Here is a 21115-nt window from a genome sequence, read left to right on the forward strand (position 1 = left end):
AATCTATTCAGAAGTGATTGATTCTAACCTAGAGTCTGATAGTGGGTCAGGCAGAATAGTGTGTAAAGGTTTTTTAAATAAGTTTTAAATAAGCCCAGGAAGTAGTTTTTCTAGATTGCCAATTTTCACAGGGCAAGGAGGATCTTTTGCTTTTGAAATATAAACAAATGAATCCATAAATCTTGTTAAACAAAATTGGGGAGCAGCTGCAGGATAAATCATTTTATCATTAATTCTGCAGTCATCTTTTCCAGGTAGAACATAATTAAGTAATTTAAAATTGCCAAATAAGAGATAGATAACTGGATTAGTCACACCAATTTCTCTCTTTCCTTTCAAAACTGCTATAAAAATCCTTTCAAAGTGTTCCTCAGAAACAAGGCAAAATAAAACAAAAATATTCCTCTTTCTAGAATTTTCAGGATTTCCACTTGTGCCATTGAGCCTTAGGCAGAGGGTCCCCACATTAAGAGGGGAAGCATAACTTATGTGTATATTGGATAACTTTTTTTCAGGAAAAGACATTAAAAGCCTTCTTTTTATTTTAACTAGTATCTGCCAAAAAATTCTTTATTCCAGTTAAGCTAAATCTTTCCTTCTGCATAGGAACCATGCTATTTTAGAACAAAGAAAGAGTTTAGCTTTGTGAATCAAATAGCTTGACTGCCCATGAGGAACCTAAAAAGCGAGATGCTGACAAAAGTGCCCAGGGCTGCCCAGAAACACACTGTCAGAACAGGGCTCTCATTCAGGACTCCTCAATACGTGTTCATTGCTCAATCCTCATCACATATTGTAGACTTTCAAGTCTTTTGTCCTTAAAAATGAAGAGAGGAGCAGAAGCCCATTTTATATAAAAAAAGTATTGTCTCATGGGTACCGAGTTATTAAATCCTCTTCTTCCACATAAGCCTCTTTGAAAAAGTCCCTAGCTTTAAAAGAATAGAAATAGCTCCAGTCGACCCCATCATGTGTAGCATCCATCTCTTCTGCCCATTTCTTCTTCGTTGTCGCATTTGCTTTGAGAATGTGACGCAAGTCCCCACCAAGGAAGGATGGAGAGAGAAGACAGCTGTCATGTAAAAACAGAGCAATGAACTCGACCTCTTGTGAGCAAGCTCAGTGCTGACCTAATTACGAGTCCGTCATTTATACCTCCACTCACCCTGTCCTCATCACTCTCATTAAGTTCCTTCAGGGTCTGTGGCCACATGCATGCACACTGAGGCAATCCTTCCCTCTACTGAAATAGATGGCGGTCAATAGGGCTGAGGAATCTGCAGAAATTGATAGCTCTTCTCAAGTAAGGGGAAGATGCTTCAGTGCCATCTATCAGCCGTCATGGGGAACAGAGAAAATATTTTCCCTGGGGACTCAATCAGTCTGAAAGATGTTGTCCTCTTGATTGAGGGTAGGCAGAAAGAAAGTGATTGTTTCAATTATAACTTGTCAGGAGCAACTGGCCTGAACAGAGAAAGTAAGGTCAGAAGAGCTTGGCCACAGATCAAGGTAGGTATTTTGTTTAGCTCCACGGAAGAATGCTGACTCCGAAAAGGGAGTCATGAGGGCTCTCCTGGAGGTATTCTGTTATTACATTTAACGTGAGAGACAGGACCTGTGGCCCTGGAATGGTGGAGAAGAATAAGTATTTTATCACTTTATTGGCAGAGGGAGAAGAAAGAAGGGAATCTTTGTCTTATGCACCATGCATTCAGAGCTTGCTCCTAGCACTTTAGCCTGGAAGACCACTTTTCCATTTCCCAGGACTGCCTCCTCCTGCAGGGCAGGGAAGCCTCCCTGATCATCTGTGTATGTTGCCCCTGGGGCCCTGTCAGACACAATCATGTCACCCTCCTCCCTGTTTTGGTTTTTTTTTTTTTTTTTTTTTTTTTTTTTTTTTGATTTTGTGGATTTCTTAAGTCCACAAGATTTGCAAGTGATAGAAGTGGGTTGAAGACCCAGATCTTTTTATGCCAAATATTTGCTCTACCCCAGACCTTTACATATCAAATCCCAAAGCTATGTCTTTACATGGCAAGATGAACCTGGAAGTATGGACAATTTCAGGAAATGTCAGACATGTAGAAAGCCTTTGGACAGGAGCCAAAGCAGAAAGTAAGCACCTGAACTTTTTTCAAGTTGATCCAACCAAACCTGAAATACCACATTTTTCATTGTTGGGCTCCACTAACAATACTTAACAACCTGGAACCATTTTAAATAAAGCTATAAACAAACTGTAGTAGGTTATGAAAAGAAAGATACGTATTGAAACTGAAACAATCATAGCAAATATGCACCCTCAAAGGCCCCGAAGAAAATGTTTCCACGCTCCATGGTTTCCCTCCCTGAAACTTGTGAGAGTAGAGCAGGCAAAGGGTACATTCTTACCTGAAAAGGTATCATAACTTACAGCCCAGAGCTGGGCCAGCCGGCCAGAGCTAATTTCCCCTTCATTCAGCAAATGCCTGCCATCCAAACTGGCTTCCTTGTGCCTTTGTAGGAAGGTTTGCCTGGCATAAAACCAACGTTCCTACCAACTGTGATTTATCATTGATACCTCTGACTTTACCCATCTGTGTAAATATTTGCAATCCAAATTTTTGTATCTACATTTGAATCACACTACCACTACAGAAAATCAGAAATGCCAGGTGAAGCTCTGACAGAGTATCTAGTGCTGTTTCATAGAAGGAAATGATTGTCGTCCAGGAACACCAACTCCAAAAGTTAGTATTAAAAGAAAAAAAATTCTGAGCCAAGGATACAGATCAGTAGCACAGCGCCTGCCTGGCAAGCCCAAGGTCCTGAGTTAAATTCCCAGTACCAATAAGAAGGAGGAGGAGGAGGAGGAGGAGGAGGAGGAAGAGAAGATCCAATAACACGTTAATAGACATTTTTATTTAACAGTTACAAATGTGCCCCTCAAATAGCCGTATTTGAACAGTTTAGAGTAAGTCTCCTATCATACAGGCTTTCGTACCTTCAGGTCTGAGTTTGACAGTTTATTGCCGTGCGGGCCATCCTGTGCACCACGGCATGTTTAACATTTCTGGCCAGTACTCACTAAATGTCAGGAACAATCTCCAATTCTGACAACTAAAATCATCTTCCAACATTGTCAAATGCCCTCTGAGAGTAAAAGCGCCCCTAGTTGCGAACACTGACATAATGTTTATGTTAATAAGTCTAATTTGCCACTGGACAAATTACACAACTTCTTTGTGCCTCAGATTTCTCTCCTATAAGATGAAGGTATAACACCCACCTTCTGTGTTCGCTGAGCGATTTATTGGTGGTTCATATGCCAAGTTTCTTGTATCAAGATTGACATACAGGAAATCAAAAATGCATACATACTTTATAATACATAGCTCATTTATAATAAGTATAGATCTAGACTGAACAAGTATCTATTGGAAACTTATGCTGACAATGAGGCTGCATGCCTATGGTCATAATTTTCAGTTTTTTAAACTTATAGCTAACAGAAGCAATGCTTGAAGCAGACAAAACTTTGCTGGTAGAAAGTTATTATTGTTACAAGGTAATGGCACATTTTTTGCCCTCTCAGTATGTAAACATAGATGGCTAGATGGGACTTAAGTAATCTGAGGATATACGCTTGTACACGTGCATTCAGAAATTTAAATTAAATTATTATTAAATTTATAAACTTTGAGTTACACTATTATGTGCTTGTTTTAATTGCACACATTAGGGATGATCTGCACACATTAGGAATCTCCCTGTTGTGGGCTATTACCTTTTTGGAAACTGGAAACTCCTATTTTTTTTTCAGCTAGCCAAGGAAACACACATGTCTATTCCAGTTGATAACCACGCTCTCTGCCAGTAATGACTCATATTCCATTATCCATATGGATATGAAAAATGGTGGAAATGATTTTGAAAATTTGTGCATGAAATCTTGAATATTTATGCTCACCAAATCTTACCAAAACTTCAATGAGAGCAAAATGTTTGAGAAGGAAAGGGCTTGCTTGCCAGATAATCATTAGCATCCCAAACAGAGAATTCCTCTCTTTCTCTCTCACCCATCCACCCACCACTCTCCGCACTCACTTTTCTTCTTCAGGACGTTTCTTGATCCAGCTGTTATCCTGTAAGAAAGTCCTTCTTTTGTTCAGGTCATGAGAAGCTTCTTGCTTCAGCACAGTTCTGCGAGTGGTGCTCTTCATATCTACCACAGAGGCAGAGCAGTTAGGAGATGGGGCAGAATGAAGCTGAGCATGGATTCATTAACCTGAAAATCTCAACAGCCGCATCTGATTGGCCAACACTGTCTTCTAGGCTGACAAGCCCAGTACTGTTTCAGACCAGGGTGTACCAGCAAGAAAGAACAAATCCCACACCCATCATCAAAGATAACATATAAAACTTTCCAGGTGCCAATTGAAACTCCCAGTGCAGCTGAGAGGCCCCATCTGGCTCTGGAGAATGTAGATCCACAGGCCTGGAATAAACCAAGCCAGGGTTTAGTGGGTTGGCCATTCCACTCAATAAGAAATATGCCTCCAAATCGACACAGGCCTGCTTTTATATCCAGAAGATATCCATCGCGAACCTTGGCACATTTTATTACAAGTAACAGAATTCTTTATCTTACAAGAGCCAGAAGCATAGAAGGTTACACTCATAAAAAGAGGTTTTTATCCTGATTTTTAATTGTTTTTCTTTAATTTAAAATTATATGAATAAAAATTACAACACTCTTACTTTTTCTTAAGCCTAGCATAAGCAATGTTGTTTCCAACCATTAAATATGTATATTTAAAAATTATAATTTGTGAGTTATTTTTCCTAGACTTTAAAGCTTTTATTTCTGAGTAAAAGAAATAATGTCTACAGTACCATTTCCTGTGGAAGTCTTTTTTCTCAAGGGCAAATTGGTGGACATCCTACCTTCCAGTACGGCTCTGAAAGAACAATGGGGATAGGAATAGTAAAGCAATGACATTCTGAATCTATAAACAATTATTTCAATGCTAACTAGGACATATTTTTCAATGGTCTTGACAGAGCCGCACAATATGGTACAATAAATAGATAATACAAAATGTTCCTTAAGAATCCGAGAGTTCATCTATTCCAAAAATTAATTTACTAACACAGAAAATGAGGCCCAGTATGGTTAGTGACCTCAATATTATATAAGCAGTTGTTTGTATCAGGTTATCCACCAGTTCATTTATTCAATCAATAAATATGCACTGGGTGCTTGCATTGTTCCTGACACTGACCCAAGAGTTATGGACAGAAAAATGAGTCACACAAGTGTTTGTTCATGGAGTCAAAGAGAAGATGGCCTCCTCAGTCCCTTCTCTAGAGAATTCAAAGTAAACCCAGGCAACAGATATGTAATTAGAAGGGAAGAAGCCAGATGTATGAAAATCAGAGATCTGGGGAAACACTAATTATTTTAGGCACCCACCACACGATGAAAGCTCAACGTCCCTGAGCCATGACCAGACCTTGCTGGTAAACTACTGTGGTGTGAAGGTGAACCAGCCCCAGGTCCAGCTCTCCAGAGCTGAATTACGACTCAGTTGTCCCTAGGTATTTCTTTCACATATGTGCACACATCGAGTATGTTAGTATGAATACAATTGACTGACTTCAGTATTTATTTCTATTATATTTTTCTTCTGTTATTGAAAGGAATTAAAATTAGAACACTTTTGTGAATCTCTGTACTGTAAGCCTTAGACACTGCACCCAGTTAGCCCCAGATCTCTTTGAAAGTGGGGCTTTGAGTTTTAAAACTAGAAAACAGTGATGACTGGTCATTCTAGGTAGGGTGTTATGTCCTTTGCTGAAGCTCAACCACATGGTATGTGGAACACTGTAGAGGAATTCAGTGTCAAGTCAGAAGCAAGTTCTTGGTCAAATTTTATCATATTTAAATTCAACAATACAGCCATTCAACTGCCCTGTGAAATGAGGCTAATGAAATTGCCAGCTAGTTCATAAAGTATTTGTGATGATCAAATGAATAATGTACAAAAACCATGTTGTTAAACTATAAATGCTACTGAACTTGATAAAGGTTTTATTTGTTGTTTTGTTTTGCTTTTAGATAGTTTGTTGTTGTTGTTGTTTGAGACAGAATCTCTTTATGTAGTTCAGGCTGGTCTTAAACTCAGTGATCCTCCTGCCTCAACCTCCCGACTAGCTTGGGATTACAGGTGTGCACAATACCAGGCTAATTTAGCCCCATATTATCACATGGCTGTCTGTAGGTATAATGGGAATTCTAAAAGCTTTCCATCCTCCCAGGCAAAAGTATCTACTGCAACAATTTACCACAGGACCTAAAGTGGTAAGAGACATCCCCAGACAGCCAACAACTGCTGACCCAGGACAAAAAAATGTTCACCTCTTGCCTCAAGTTAGAGTCTATTTGAGGGGCCAAATTCAGCTTCCGAGGTCACTGCGCACCTGGCTGAAGCTCAACCAGTATAGAGCACGTCCTTTGCTCTCTTCCCCTGCCTCCCCTTCCCTTGCTCCCTTCTCCTGAGAATATACCAAGTCACAGGCAGCCAAATTCTTCTCAGGCTCTGCTTCTGGAGAACCAGACCTAAGACAAGCACTAAGAGTCACTGAGGCAATGGTGGCCATTCCCTTTACAGAGCTGAGAGGCTAACGGTCTTAGTGGAATTAATGGCCTGCATGTAAATGATCCTATTTACTGGCGGTGTCCCTCTGGGTATGTTATCACCTCAGGTCCTTCATCCGTGAAATGAAGTGAAGTGAAGCTGCTAGGAAAATAAAGTGAAGACACATGTAAGTGTATAACTATTGCCCAACACACAGTATGAGCCTCAGAAATCCTTAACTTCATGTCTCTTCAAGCAGAGAGGAAAGTCATAGAGGAGGTGGCCCTGGTGTTGGGGAAGGGATGGGACAGACTTGAACCAGGGCAGCTGGACATGCAAGGAGTGTGGGGCAGCCCCTAGCTGGCTTGTTTGGAAGGTGATTAAGATTTTGGCAGAAAGAGGAGTAAATAGGCACCTAGAGGTAAACTATCTTAACTGTTTGTTTATTTTGTCTCAGTCTAGCCCCGTTTCTCAAGATTGTTAGTTCTCTCATTCCCAGTTTCCAAATAGGCTCTGGTGAAGATTTTTTTCACAGTTGATGAAGACCTGGAATATTCTCAGGCAACTGAACTAGGATTCTGAAATGGTCAAAATGTTGAGTGCATGTTTGGCGATACATTTGCAGAAACAATAAGTTCCCTGAGACAAGAGGCAGGGTAATTGCAGAAGGCAGTCTACAATTAGGTGCTTTTTTGTGTCTCTCCTAAGAGACTGACTTTCCAACTGGGTAAGATCAAAATCTTTTTCTTCTGTCCTCAGTGTCTAAGACAAATGTAGTTACTGTCTAGGTGTTCCTTATTGGTGTGTCCCCCCCCTTCAAAATCACATGTTGAGATCTAGACCCCTTATACTTCAACATGTGACTGTATTTACAGATAATACCTTTAAAGATATGAGTAAGTTAAAATGAGGTCTTAGGGTGGGCACTAACTCAGTCTAACCTGTGGCCTTTTATGAAGAGAAAATGCGGGCACACACAGAGACACAGTGAGAACAGGCCATCTGCAAACCATGGAGAAGGGACTTGGATGAAACCATACCTGTCATATATTGATCATGGACTTCCACCCTCCAGAACTGAGAGACAAGGGTCTAAGTGACCCAGTCTGTATGTGGTATGCTGTTACAGCAGCCCTAGCAAGCTGATACAGGCTGATACAGTGCTCATGGAAAACATGATTTAAACATTACTGAAGTAGAGAAACTGCTCAGAGTTTTTCATCATACTGTCGTTGCTCTTTGTTTCTTCCAAATGTCTTATCGTACAAAGGAATTAGTAATAGCATCAGTACCTGCCTGGTGAGACCTGGTTGAATAGGGGACTCATAGGTATGGCCCTGCACCCTCATATAAACTGTGTGAGGCAGCTTTTATCATCTATGACTCCCAGAGGACAATGGAAGTTCAGGGTCAGGATGTAACATGTCCAAGGTGCAAAGAGGCAGTCAGGCTTCTAAGCCAAGGCCAACTCTTTCCTCAGCACCAGCAATAATGCTCATCCTGAATCAATGCAAGGTGAGCTTGAAATTAGAGTGATATTAGGGTGGTAAACGTCACGGGACCACCCAACCCTTGACATGGCACTCTTTCAAAGCCCCGTGAGCACTGCTTCCAGTGTCTGATGCCAGGAGATCCAAAGCAGCCCCTAAAGAAATCACTGTAGTCAACAAACCCTATAGAATAACTGCCTTTGTATATTCTCTGATATTCCCTTGGTTGTAAGACATCTTCTACATGAAACTTGTACATGAGTAGACACTACCCACAATAGTCAAAAAGCAAAACATCAAGTGATGAATGCCTACATAGTCTGATATGGCCACACAATGGAATATTACTCAGAAATAAAAAGAAGGCATGCCACAGTTATGGACGAGGCTTGGAACAGTAGAAAGAAACTTGACACAGAAGACGGCATATCATATTCCACCTACGCAGGGTTTATGGACTAGCGGTGTCCATACACAACAAAGTAGATCACTGTTGGTTCAAGAGCTAGGAGAAGAGTGAATGGGGAATGATTCCTAAAGAGAATGAGGTTGGGGGGTATAAAATAATATTCTGGAACTAGATAATGGTGATTGCATACCATATATTGTGAATATATGTTTGAAAAACAGAATTTTACACCATTAAGGGTAAATTTCATTGTATGTGAGTTATATCTCAACTAAAAACAAAAAATGGCAGCAAGCATGAGCTGGAGAGACAGCAAAAACAATCTCATATAACCTTGTAGTTCTACCAGAACAAAATGAAACCAGATTTTACTTCACAAGGTGATCTTAGTCCCTTGAGGACGTGTACACATTCAGCTGCTACCCAGACAGGTTACATTGGAAGCATCGTAAATTACAATCTTCTGCTTTTTGATCAGATCCCATATTCCATTTTGGTTTTGGAAATGGGTTGCCTTACCAAACAGGAAAACAGAAATAAATATTGTAAGGAAAGAGCCAGTCCTGTGAGAGAGCAGGTCTATGTGAGATAGCAAGGTGAGGGCTGGGGATTTAGCTCAGTGGCAAAAGCGCCTGCCTGGCATGCGCAAGGTCATGAGTTCGGTTCCCAGTACCAGAGAAAAACCAAAAAAAAAGATAGCAAGGTGATAGAGCAGGTTATATGACAATAACAGAATGTGATGTTTGGATACGTTGTAAAAATATGTAAGTACTGATACTATGTTATTCTACTGTGTTATTCTATTCTGTTATTCTAGTCCAGTATGCTATTTGAAAGTATATATATAGTATGTATTTGCTTAATAAATAAATGGTAAATATATAGTATATACAAATATTTTATTTATGAAGTATATAACATAAACAGCTATTCCTACAGCTCTAAAGTTAAAACATATTTCATAGAAAACATAATTATATTCATGAAAACACATAACTTGCCTTATCATGCCATGTTCTTCTGCCTACACTATTTATGCTAACTTCCCTGAGCAGAAATTTTCCCTGAGTGCAGAAATCTGCCTCATCCTCTTCGAGAGAGGTAAAGATTCCCAGTGTATCTTCTGTACACTCCAGTCCATCTGAGGGTTAGCACCCCTTTGCTTCCTGGTTAGATCCCATCCCTAGCTGCCTGTTAGGTACCAGAACTTTCTATCCCTCAAACCCTCAACATTTTATCTGACCCTTTCTGTCTTGAGTCTGGCTATTGGCCAGTCTGAATGTTATGGTTTGTGTCTGGGTGTCTCACCCAAAGCCTCATGCGGTCATGGGGCAGGCTTTTAGAGTTGATTGATTATGGGTGTGAGAGCTACATGCACCCTGGGGTGGATAGTTTGCATATGTAAGGAAGAGGAAGAGGCTGCTTGAGGCCATTCCTCCCTTGTGTGTGCTTGTTGATTCGGCTGTGTTCTGCTGCCATGAGCTGTAGCCTCTGCCATGTGCCACTCTGTCTTGTAACCTGCCAAGTATGGACTGAAACCTCCACAAACTGTAAGCGAAATAAACTTTTCCTTCCTTAATTTTGGGCATCAGGTATTTTGTCCCAGCAACGAGAAAAAAGTAACCAAGACACTGAAGTAAAATATTCTTGGACAGGTACCCTATTGAGGCGTTAGTGTTATTTTGGTGGGTAGGGAGTATGATGAGCCTTGAGCTAGAAAGCTACATGTTGAGTCCTAGCTTTGCCACTTATGAGCTGCTGGAACCAATTCTTTACCTCTGCCTTTGCAAAGGAGAGGGGAGGGGGGTTATACTAGTCTTAAAATATTGCTATGGAAATTAAATGAGATAGTGCTTTGTAAATTATAAAATAATCTAACCCATTATTTCTGTCTGAATTCTCCTTCCTTAGAAGAGCCTAAAGGAGCAGCAGAAGGCTGGGTTTGAGGAGGGCTGAGGTGGGTTATGGGTAGGAGACCAATGAAAACTTAAGGAATAATATCCATATGAGTTTTGATCAGAGACCATGCACACCATGGCACATCATGGAAGAAGCCACAAGATAAAACTAAAGAGTCCTCAAGAAAGCAAGTGGGTTCACCGGACACCGCTCCTTGAAAACATCCCAGATTCCAGACTAGAGAGGCAGTAAGCGTATTTATTATTTTTTTTTTTTTTTGCCCAAGGTCAGTCCCTAGAAGACAGAAATGGGTAAAGGACCATAAACTGATTCAGATGCCTTATCTCATTCTTTCTCATTTAACCAGGCCTTCTACAGAATACCTAGCTACAAAGGAATGAAAATATCAGACCCTCCAGCAGGATATTAAGTCTGACTGTTGCTAGGCATGACAGTACAATGAAGAGGAGAGAAATGTTTTCCTCTACTCAGTTCTCTGTAGGAAGTGCTGACAATCTGGGAATCTATCAGGATTTCACCCATCAAAGCATGGCACCCAGACCCTAGCTGTGAAACTCAAGATGAGCAGAGGATGGGAGGTATGGATGGAGGACAGATGCCCTGAGCTATTAAAAAGTCTGTTAGCAAGTCCTCTGCTCTCAATAGCCACACATTTTAATTACTGGAATGAAAATGACTAATCCATCATATTTTTTGTCAACTAGGAAGTTACTGAAAATATAATTAGTCTATAGTTGGGAACTCAATGTTTTTAGTTTTAAAAGGAATTTTCATGCTTGAAAAGTTTAGTAATCATCACTCTCCATTTTAGGGTAATTCTTGATTGTTATATTTGGAATGTTTCTGGAATGTCAAGCTTCCCTCTCTTAAATTACATTCTTTAAAGATTTCTGTGGGACTTTTGGAAGCACCCAAGGAATGCTGTTCAAACAAGAGAGTACAAAAAGGAAAGATCCAGTCACGAGGAGATATGGAAGTTTTCAAATAGGGGCTCATGGCAACTGTAGCTGCCTAGCTAGTATCCATTCTCCGCTTTCTTCCTAAGAGTGGAAACCACATTTCCCACCCACCCCTGAAGCTTCAGGTGGACGTTTTTATGGCTCTGGCTATTAATAATGAAAGAAAGTCCCTAAGAAGGACATGTCTTTTATGTTTCACCCCTCCTCATCTCTAAAGTTAAGATGCTGTGTAGAAGGTAGGAGCCCGCCTCCTAGACCTTGTAAACCGCAGATGGTCATCAATTCACACAATAAGAATGGCAGAACAGAACCTTAAAAGGAGCCCAATTTTTTGGCAGCATAAAGCATAAAGCTATCACAATTGCTCTGGATTGTCTGGACTTCTTCCAAGAGAAAAATAAACCTGCTCGCATTTTTAATACATCACTTTTCCATTTTTCAGTATTCAAGCCTAATGCTTGTCCCACACATTGCGAGTTCATTGTGCAGAAAATAGCTCTAAAAGCTGATTGGGGGAAACAAAAATGTATTTGTGATTCTTTCAATAGTAAAACATTATATGTTACAAAATGTCTCTGCGATTAGAACTCTTAGGAAGAAGGATTGTTTGTTCAGTCTTTAACAAATGCCGTTCACTGTGTCACATGTTTTATGCACATGATCTTATTGAATTGTTCCAGATGAGCACTATCCCTAATTTTAAGACCCCAAAGCTTAAAATAACCCTGCAAAGGTCACACAGCAAGTGAACCAGGAGCTATAATTAGGCCTATATGACTGTCATGCCAAGGCTCTGTAGAGTAAGGATCCTCCATGTAACACAGAGTGCCATGTGACACGGCCAATGCCAGACACACAGAGAAATGCCCAGTATTACAAAAGATGGGCTATAATTGAGGAGTAACCAGGAGGAGCCGTGGTAATGAATGGCTGCCCCAGCATTCCCCAATAGCTCAGCCTGGAGTGTCCTCCTTCCAGCACTACTCTGAAGCCAGGAATGGCCTGACGCACTGTTCTTGACTGTACTCCTTCCTGGATCTGTCTCCCTGTGAGACAGCTGATAAGGTGTCATATTCATTTCTAGACCCATGCTGACCACTGAGCCAAGCTAAATGAGAAAGGAAGATACTTTTAATTAAACAAGGATGCTTGGTTTTTTTCCTCTGAAATAAAAAGTTATAGCTATTGAAATTCACGTCAAATTCATATGTTGTCCAAGAGGAGACCAACTGTCCAGTGGCCTAAAGTGGGCAAGTTCTGCTCTTCGGACTTTTTGGTGTCTGTCTTGGATGCCTGCACAATCTCCCTTGATCCCACCTGCTCTTGTTCACTCAAGACCTACTGGCTATGTCAGTCCAACTGTCCACACCCATTTCGTGGCCCAGGAGCCATTTCTAGAAGCTTCTATCCAAAGACTCTGAGGTGAATGTCTCTATCTCATTAACTTCTACTTCCATAAACTTTGGAGCCCTTTGCCTCCTGCCCAGAATATAAAACAGTTTTTAATATATGGATATTTCTTGTAGTGATATTAAAGGTAGACAACAGCATATGATTTTGTGAAGACCACCTTTGTTAAAAATTCCCATCTGCAGAGTGGGTTATAAGCCTCTCAATTTTGTAATGTTAAATTTCTTTAAAGGAAGTTTCAGGGATTGAGGTTATCCTGAGTTTCAAATCTGCTCAGCACCTAAATCAGGGTCCTGTAGTAAGCTTGGTTCAGCTAACTGGGCTTCCAATAGCTGTATTCCATGTTTTTATTCTCTCATGACAAAGGTGAGGCTCTAATCTTGGCTCCTCAAAAAGCTGTTGCCTGTGCCCATGCCTAACCATGACAGTCACTAGCAACTTTGTTTCAAATGGGGTGTTAAGGAAAGAAAGCTGTGTGGAAGTTTCTGTGCTCTACTGGATTCTCTAAAACCACCCTTTCTCTTCAAAGCACTGAAAGCATACATTGAAAACTCTAATGTGAAGATAGGATGTCAAAGTCCACAGGATAAAGGGGAGGGACTTTCAACTTTTCAACTTTCAACTCCCAGGCCATCTTTAATTTTATTTTTGTGGTAAAACACCAGAAAGAGCTCACTTTCATCTATGTCCTTATAGATGCCTATGTCTTCTGCCCAACATCTGTCCTTAAATTTTAGATGAGATCACTCTTAAGTTCTGACTCATAAAATCTATCGCTTTTCTAAATTCTTTTTGGATGCGTCTGAAACTATCAGCATCCCCTGTTTCTTGAATTTGTCTTCTTTTCATCTTCACACCTCCACATGGCCTTTCCCATCTTCCTTCAGTACCCTTTTTTAATTTGAGGGGTCAGTGATCAAACACAGGAACTTCTACACATCACACAAGCCCTCGACCCCAGAACCATACCTCCAGCCAACTTTTTCCGTTCTAACAAAGGCACACCGACCACCCTGGAACTTTTAGGTCGGCTGCTCCTCCAGCCCATCCCCCTCCTTGCCTGTCCTGCTCCAACTCCAAGAATCCCCTGCTCCCAACTCTACCACTTAACTGCTTTACCATTTCTTTCATCTTTGGGTCCTCTCAGTAGAAAGACTCTTCTAATCTTGCTCTTCCCTTTGTACACAAAGACAAGATGTTTCCTGGTAACACATTTACCTTTTCCTTCCACCTTTCTCTAGGACATATTGGCAGAGTGAAAAAAAAACAAAACACCAGAATAAGGGGGAGGGTGGGAGGAAAGAGAATAAGTGGAAAGAGATAAGACAATTGAAGTGGAAAGGAAAAAATGGGAAGCAGAAAGTAGATTAGCAAAACCGAGGATGAAGGAAGAAAAGCAAAACAGAAACTAAAACAAAAAGAGCTCAGCTCTGCTGATATTTTGTGTCATGAAATAATTCTAGCTATATTGAGCATACATATGAATAATATAACATATACTCTCATTTAAACCTCACACAATGCTTTTATGCTATTATTTTTATATCCTCATTCCATATCAAAATGAAACTTTATGACGAATGATTGTAATGAAGCAGTCTCTTAATAAAAGCTAGGACAGGAGTTAGAAATGTGGGTAGTGGGAAAAATCAGGTTTTTTTTCTTGGGTAGGCACCTCAGAAGTTGTGTAACCAGTAAAATGCAGCTGAGATTCAAACCAAATCAGCCTGACACCAAAGTACCTATGTCAGAGGCCTGGGATACAGAAAGCGGCCAATGAGTGGAAAGCTACTGGGCTAAACTGTGAAAAGAACAACAAACTTTTTGCAGTAGAGCTGAGAGACAAAACTCAACCATGAGCATGAGTTGGAGAAGACTGTCTTTGATCATTTTGTCAAAGTATCAGGAGATTACTATAGAGTGATTGTTGGATATTTTAACTGCTCTAAAATCTTCCAATGAATTTATCAATCTTCTAATATACTTATGGAAATTGTTATGTTTATAGAAAGAAATGTGAAAGGCGGGTGTAGTGGCGCACACCTATAATCCCAGCACTCGGGAGGCTGAAGCGGGAGGATTGTTGTGAGCTCAAGGCCAGCCTGAACTGCATAGCAAGACCCTGTCTCAAAAAAGAAAAGAAAAGAAAAGAGAAGAAAAGTGAATAGCTGCCTAAGACAAATCTCTATTGATGAAAGTAGAATAGGAAAAACATACACCAAAAAATATCTAGAAAAATGGCACAGGGGGAAATGACCCTGGTGGTATTCATCTTTGTGTATGAAAAGGTCCTGAGTGTTTGTTTCCCAGAAATCACCAAAATATGGAAAATCTCTAGGAATTAGACAAGGGCAAATACTATGAAAATATTCCCAGTAGAAGAATAAAAGGAACCTAATAATTATATACCAATAAACAGAAGCACTAGAAACTACCTCCTAGAAGATAAAATAAACTAATTATCACCTATAAGAACATGGAATATTAGATAGGAAGAAAACAGTCTCACAAAGTATAATTTTGACAAGCTCATGTGGGTTAATTTCAAGTGGGTTAATCACACACACACAACTATGTTTAGCCAGAATGTATAGCTATTTTTGTGTTGTTTTGATTTTGTCTTCATTGTTGTTTTGTTAGTTTTTTTAATTAAAAAAAAAACTTGGGGCTGGGGATTTAGCTCAGCGGCACAGTGCCTGCCTGGGAAGCGCAAGGTCCTGAGTTTGATTCCTGGTACCAGAAAGAAAAAATAAAAACAAAAAAAACTTACCAGGCTAGTATGTTGCCCTTTACAATCATTAGAAATGAGTCATGTCTTTCATGGTGCAATCTCACAGCCTCAGTTTAGCACTGAGAATCTCATTTATTGTTGGTAAAGTCCAGAATTCTGAAAAAATGTAATCTTCTTACCACCCCAGCATCAGGATGCTACCAACTTTCTGAATCTTTATAACGTTATCACCACCATTAGATGATTCTTGGTTTTATTTATTTATTTATTTATTTATTTTTGGTCTTTTTGAGACAGGATCTCGCTATGCAGTTCAGGCTGGCCTTAAATTCACTTTGTAGCCCAGGCTGATCTCAAATTCGCAAAGATCCTCCTGCCTCAACCTCCCAAGTGCTGGGATTGCAGGCATGTGCCACCACACCCAGCTGAGTCTTGGTTTTAACGTATGCCCTTACCTGCTCTTTTCTGCAGAATAACATCAGGTTTCAACACAAGTAGTACCCTGTTCTCTGGGACAATTACCTATTTCACCTTGCAAAAGACCTTGATCTAATATTCCCTAACAAAAATTCCATCCAATAAAAATCAACTACCACCTGAGCCGCAGCTCTTGTTGGGTCAAAGTACATCTATCTAGATTCCAGCCCCACCTCTGCCCCATACTTTTTAACAGATGCTGTCATGGTTTGTGTCTAGATGTCCCCAAAAGCCTCATGCAGTCATGGGAAGGGCTTCTAGAGTTTATGATTGATTCATCATCCAATGCTGGGATTATTGGTGTGAGTGCTACACCCGCCCTGGGACAGGTAATTTGCATACAGTGTAGGGGAGGGAAAGAGGCTGCTTGCCACTCCTCCCTCTTTGCTCTTGTTGCTTTTGCTGTTTTCTGCTACTATGAACTGTTGCCCTCTGCCATGTGCCACTCTGCCTTGGAGTCAGCTGATTATGGACTGAAACCTCCACAAATTGTAAACTAAATAAATCTTTCCTTCCTTAATTCTGGGCATCAGATATTTTGTCTCAGCAGTGAGAAATGTAACCAAGACAGCTGCCTTTTAAACTAGCAGCATCCCTAACATAAAAACGGGGAAAGGACAGGATTATAGGGATAGCTTTCTCCAGAACTTTTAACTAAAATTAGCTCTCCATGCAGAAATGTACCATGCTTATCTTTTAATTTTTGTGCACTTTCTAGAACACTGCTGTTGTCTCCTGGGATGTGTCCCCGAGTTGGAAAGGCACTATCTATAGCTCCCTGACTTCTCCTATGAGGTTCCATTAAAAAGAGATTTACTAACATCTTAGGGCCAGAGAAGCTTGGGTCTAGAGACAAACAATAAATTACATTCTTAGAGCTCCTGAGTATACACTTAGAGCATTCACAAATATAGGTTTTGATCTCAGGGGTAAGCCAGTTGGCATTTAACAGATAGCTATAAAATTCACTCTTCCAATTAATGATCACAATAAAGGAATGATTCATAGCCTTAAAAAGCCTACCAACTGACAGGAAATACAGGTCTAATAAATGAAGCTGTCATTTGGCAAAGAGTGCATCTGTGGAAGTGCCTCTCCCAAACCCTAAAATAACATGGATTTATACAATAGTAAACTAGTAATAGCAGCTGCAGATAGGTGTACAGCAATTAATGCAGAAAACACTTATTTCAAAGTTCTCAAGAGAAAATGAAGCAAGTTTAGCAAATGATCGAGGAGCAGAATAGTGGCAGAAGAGAAGTTACATGTGACCAGCAAAGATTTCTCTCCAACAGTTAGGCCAAAGACTTTATCTCCTTACTCTTAGGGAATACTTGGAGTTAATACCTCAATCATACCAGATTCTATCAGTGAAATAATGTTCTTCCGGAGCTAACTGCTTGGTGAATTATATAGTTCATCCACACTATGTGTTCAGTCATTCAAAACATATCCTTTTAGTTTTCTTTACCAAGATCTAGGAATATGAATCTCTCAGGTATTTGCATCAAATTCTGATGCTCACAAAAGGCAGGTAAATAGAACCTATGGGATGGTAGTTGAACTGCGATGTTCTTAATTGTGTTGACAGCTATGAAGGCCTCCCAGACTTACCTCCCTATAGAAGGGTTGTTGGCTCATATGACTTATCCCCATGGATATAATGAATAAAATAACTCCACAAGCCAAAGTTTAAAATGTCCCATTGTGTCATAGTTATACCATTCACACTATAGTAACATTTTTGTGTTCACTAGGTAAGGAAATTCTCATTTCTATATTATTTGTGATCCTTCATAAAGGGGGAGTGTGGCTCATTTATTGCTACTATGTATTTTATGTGAAAAAAATCTGAAAAAATCATTTAGAAAAGTCCAGTAAGACAAAAGACAGACTAAGCCTGGCAAGTTGCCTAACATTTATGCTTTGGTTTCCTCATGTAGAAAATTCAGGAGTGAGATTGGATGAGCCTATACTCCATTCCAATTGAAAAATTGTATCAACTCTATGAATTATAACTAAGATTTATATAAAGCTAAAATGTCAATACAATTCTGGCTGTTTCTCTCAGGATATGTATAGAATCATCCAAATGTCTTAGAGAAATTTTAACTGCTGTCACATCTTAGATTTTTCAAACTAATTTTACCAATATTTTAAATACTGGAGTACGAACAGCAGCAAGGCGATATTATAAAATGTAAACGTGAAAGCCAATTTTAAGTTGGATCAGATTTCATGAAAAATAAAATTTATACCCTACAAATGCTACATACATTAGCATCTGAATTACTATAAATACTAGAAAGTTACGCTCAGTAACTTAACAGTGATTATATCAAAACCCTGCTGAGATTTTAGGTGGCCAGGCACAAACAGGAAGCAATGAAAATTTCAGCTCCTTTGAGGGAGCCAGGTTTGCTCAAGGAGGCAGTGGGGAGGGGTGGCTTGCTGCAGGGCACGGAGCTGCCAGTAGCAAACTGCGTTTGATTCCCACAACCTGGAATCGTAAACAGAAACTACGGAGGGAAAAAGTCAGACGAGTCAGTTTAGCTATTAATTATAGGACGCCTGGTTAAAATAACTTTCCTATCAAAAGCCTTCCAAAACTGGCTTTTCAGGATTAGGGGATGAAAAGAAGTTGAAAATTGCCCCCAGGTACCTTAATCAGTTCTCGAGATAGAATTCAAAATATATCACAGAGAGGTTGGCCCACTGTGCTCATCCATGTCTCTCTCTCTCTCTCTCTCTCTCTCTCTCTCTCTCTGTCTCACACACACACACACACACACACACACACATTGCCTTTACTCCTTGGTATGTCATGTAAGAGAGGATGGTTTTCTCATTTGGGGAGGAAAGAGTGGTGGGTATAGGTTTGGCTCCTGTCCCAGCTCAGCAATGTGCAGGGTGTTTAGCAATTGAGGAAAAAAAAGCACATATGACTTATTACCTGAAAAACAGTTGACTACTATTTCAGTAAAAGCATCATTTTGGAAAACAGGAAGATTTTTTTTAAATTTTAAAGAGAATAAAGCCAATGTGAGAGAATTTCAAAACACAATAATAGGAGATTAGCAATGGTTAACATATTATCCACTGTCATATTCAAAGTAGTTGCTCAGATTACAAGATATAGGCATGAAAAATGAATCAGACAATATAAGCACAAACCGTTCTTTTAAATGAACTAATAGAAATCAGTAGTATAATTATCTTAGCTATCTTGTGTGTGTGTGTGTGTGTGTGTGTGTGTATGTGTGTGTGTATATTCCCCCCCACCTCCTTCTTTTCTAAATAGGAAGATCTTCTTAGAAAATGTTTTTTTATAGTTACTTGGGAAACAGATAAGAGAGTGCTAGTCTTTTAAATTAACCAATTCACTATCCTTACATGGGAGAGGATTTCCTGCTGACAGCTCCCACATGGATACTCAAAAGCCTCTTGTTTCTGCAATGCCCATAATATTAGTGTACAATTGCCAAGTTAAAAGCCATGCGATCTAAGAGCACAGGGAAGGCAGAGTTATTGGCAAACAGAAGAACTATCATGCTTGTCAAAATTCAAGTAAAAAAAAAAGACAAAGATAATACAGGCACTCCTAATTTTAATCAAGTAGAAAGAAAACAGAGAAAGTTTTGCACGTAAAGTAAAAGCGGACGTATTTATATCTGCAAATATAATTCACTTACCTCTGTTGGGCAGAAACCCCAAACTAACCAGGCTGTAGTGATTCCTCAGGGGGATCCAAATGAAACAAACAGAAGCCTGGCGTTAGCGCCGTGCGGTTCAGCCTCTACCTGACTGTATTTACGAACACTTTAGAGGCTTCTCCCTGGGAGCTGAGTCACTCAGGGAGGAGGTGGGTGGTATGAGAAAGGGTGTCACCTTATACAAATACCACTTCAATTAAAACAGCCTCACTCATGGACCTACTGCCTTGGTTTGGTGAATTCTTCTTGTAATTTATGGCCTTGTTATGCCCCAAGTGCTTCTGTTATCACCCTTCTAACTGCTATCAACAATACACACAACTCTATTCCTCACAAGCTGTCATAGTATCCAAGTTACTCTGAATTCTCTTTTAAAAAGCAAAACAAAAACCTTGAGGTGAAACTACCCACAGCACCTGGAAAGCAAGGGCATAGATATCCACATAGGAGCCACAACTTATTTAGGACATAGAAGTCCTGAGGAAGCCAGGAGCCCTAGGGCTAGAAAACATGGGAGCAGTATTTTACGCAGATTCTATACATGGAACATTCTGTAGAGCCATGACAGAAAAACTACATCCTGAAATATAGGATTCCTAATCTTTGTATTTCACCGTATGTAAAGGATGTGGAAAGGAAGATTGAACTTCTCTTACAGCTGAAGCTGGCATGGACTCCTGTGTCAAAGCTGCTTCTGCTGAGGGAGGGATAACAGAAGAGCCTTCCTGGGCAGGGGCTTCTCTCAGGCCCTGCAACATACCTGTCATAATAGCAAAGGAGGCTTCAAAGAAGCTTAGCAAACCTGGAACACTGCCAGAAGCAGCTGGGTCATTAGAACTTCCTGGGTCATCACTATTCATCAGCCACTGCAGCAATTACCCAAATCCTCACTGTAAAACTCCTCCTGCAAATGACAGTCCAGATGAGCTAGGCCTGCTGCAGTGACCAGAAGTCGAAACATCTGGATAGGAGGGCACGGAAATTGCAGTATACATGGCAAGTGGGACAGTGCTCCCACAAAATACCCTTATTTTGGGCTGAGGAATTCGAAAATCTAAGAAAAAAAAAAAATGCCCCCAACGTATGCACATATCTGGTACTTTCATGGAATTTGATGTACATACAAATCTTAAAATAGGCTTTAAATTTCTGTGATGCACGTAAATGTTGATTGGATCGCGGATGGATATTGATACTACAAGTGAGAAAGTTGAAAAACAAGGATGCAATTTGGCTAAATTTTAAAAATGAACTAGAAGACATATTCAGCATTAGAACTGAGTTAAAATTATAGCATTAAATAGTGTAAGAGCCGTTTTGGAGCGAAAAATAGTAACTGACATTATACAATGTTTAAATATATGTTTTATACTTTATAAAATATAA

General features: G+C 39.9%; 1 protein-coding gene across 8 annotated transcripts in view; it reads right to left on the reverse strand.

Moving 5' to 3' along the window:
• The window catches only part of Scel (sciellin), a 108164-nt gene extending 88287 nt beyond the window's left edge, over positions 1-19877 (reverse strand). For 2 of the 8 annotated variants that reach the window (XM_013516400.1, XM_005374153.2), the window contains exons 1-3: positions 19709-19875; positions 4876-4940; positions 4087-4204 (exon numbers count right to left, since the gene is read on the reverse strand). In XM_013516400.1, the coding sequence (XP_013371854.1) occupies positions 4087-4204; positions 4876-4921 (164 nt within the window). In that variant the 5' untranslated portion in view covers positions 4922-4940; positions 19709-19875. Of the gene's footprint in view, positions 1-4086; positions 4205-4875; positions 4941-19708 lie in introns of all 8 variants that reach the window. The other 6 variants (XM_005374156.2, XM_005374155.2, XM_013516404.1 and 3 more) reach the window with 6 other exon arrangements.
• Between the last annotated feature and the right edge of the window lie 1238 nt (positions 19878-21115).

The sequence above is a fragment of the Chinchilla lanigera genome, unplaced genomic scaffold (assembly GCF_000276665.1).
Source record: "Chinchilla lanigera isolate Chin_1 unplaced genomic scaffold, ChiLan1.0 scaffold00003, whole genome shotgun sequence".
NCBI lineage: Eukaryota > Metazoa > Chordata > Mammalia > Rodentia > Chinchillidae > Chinchilla > Chinchilla lanigera.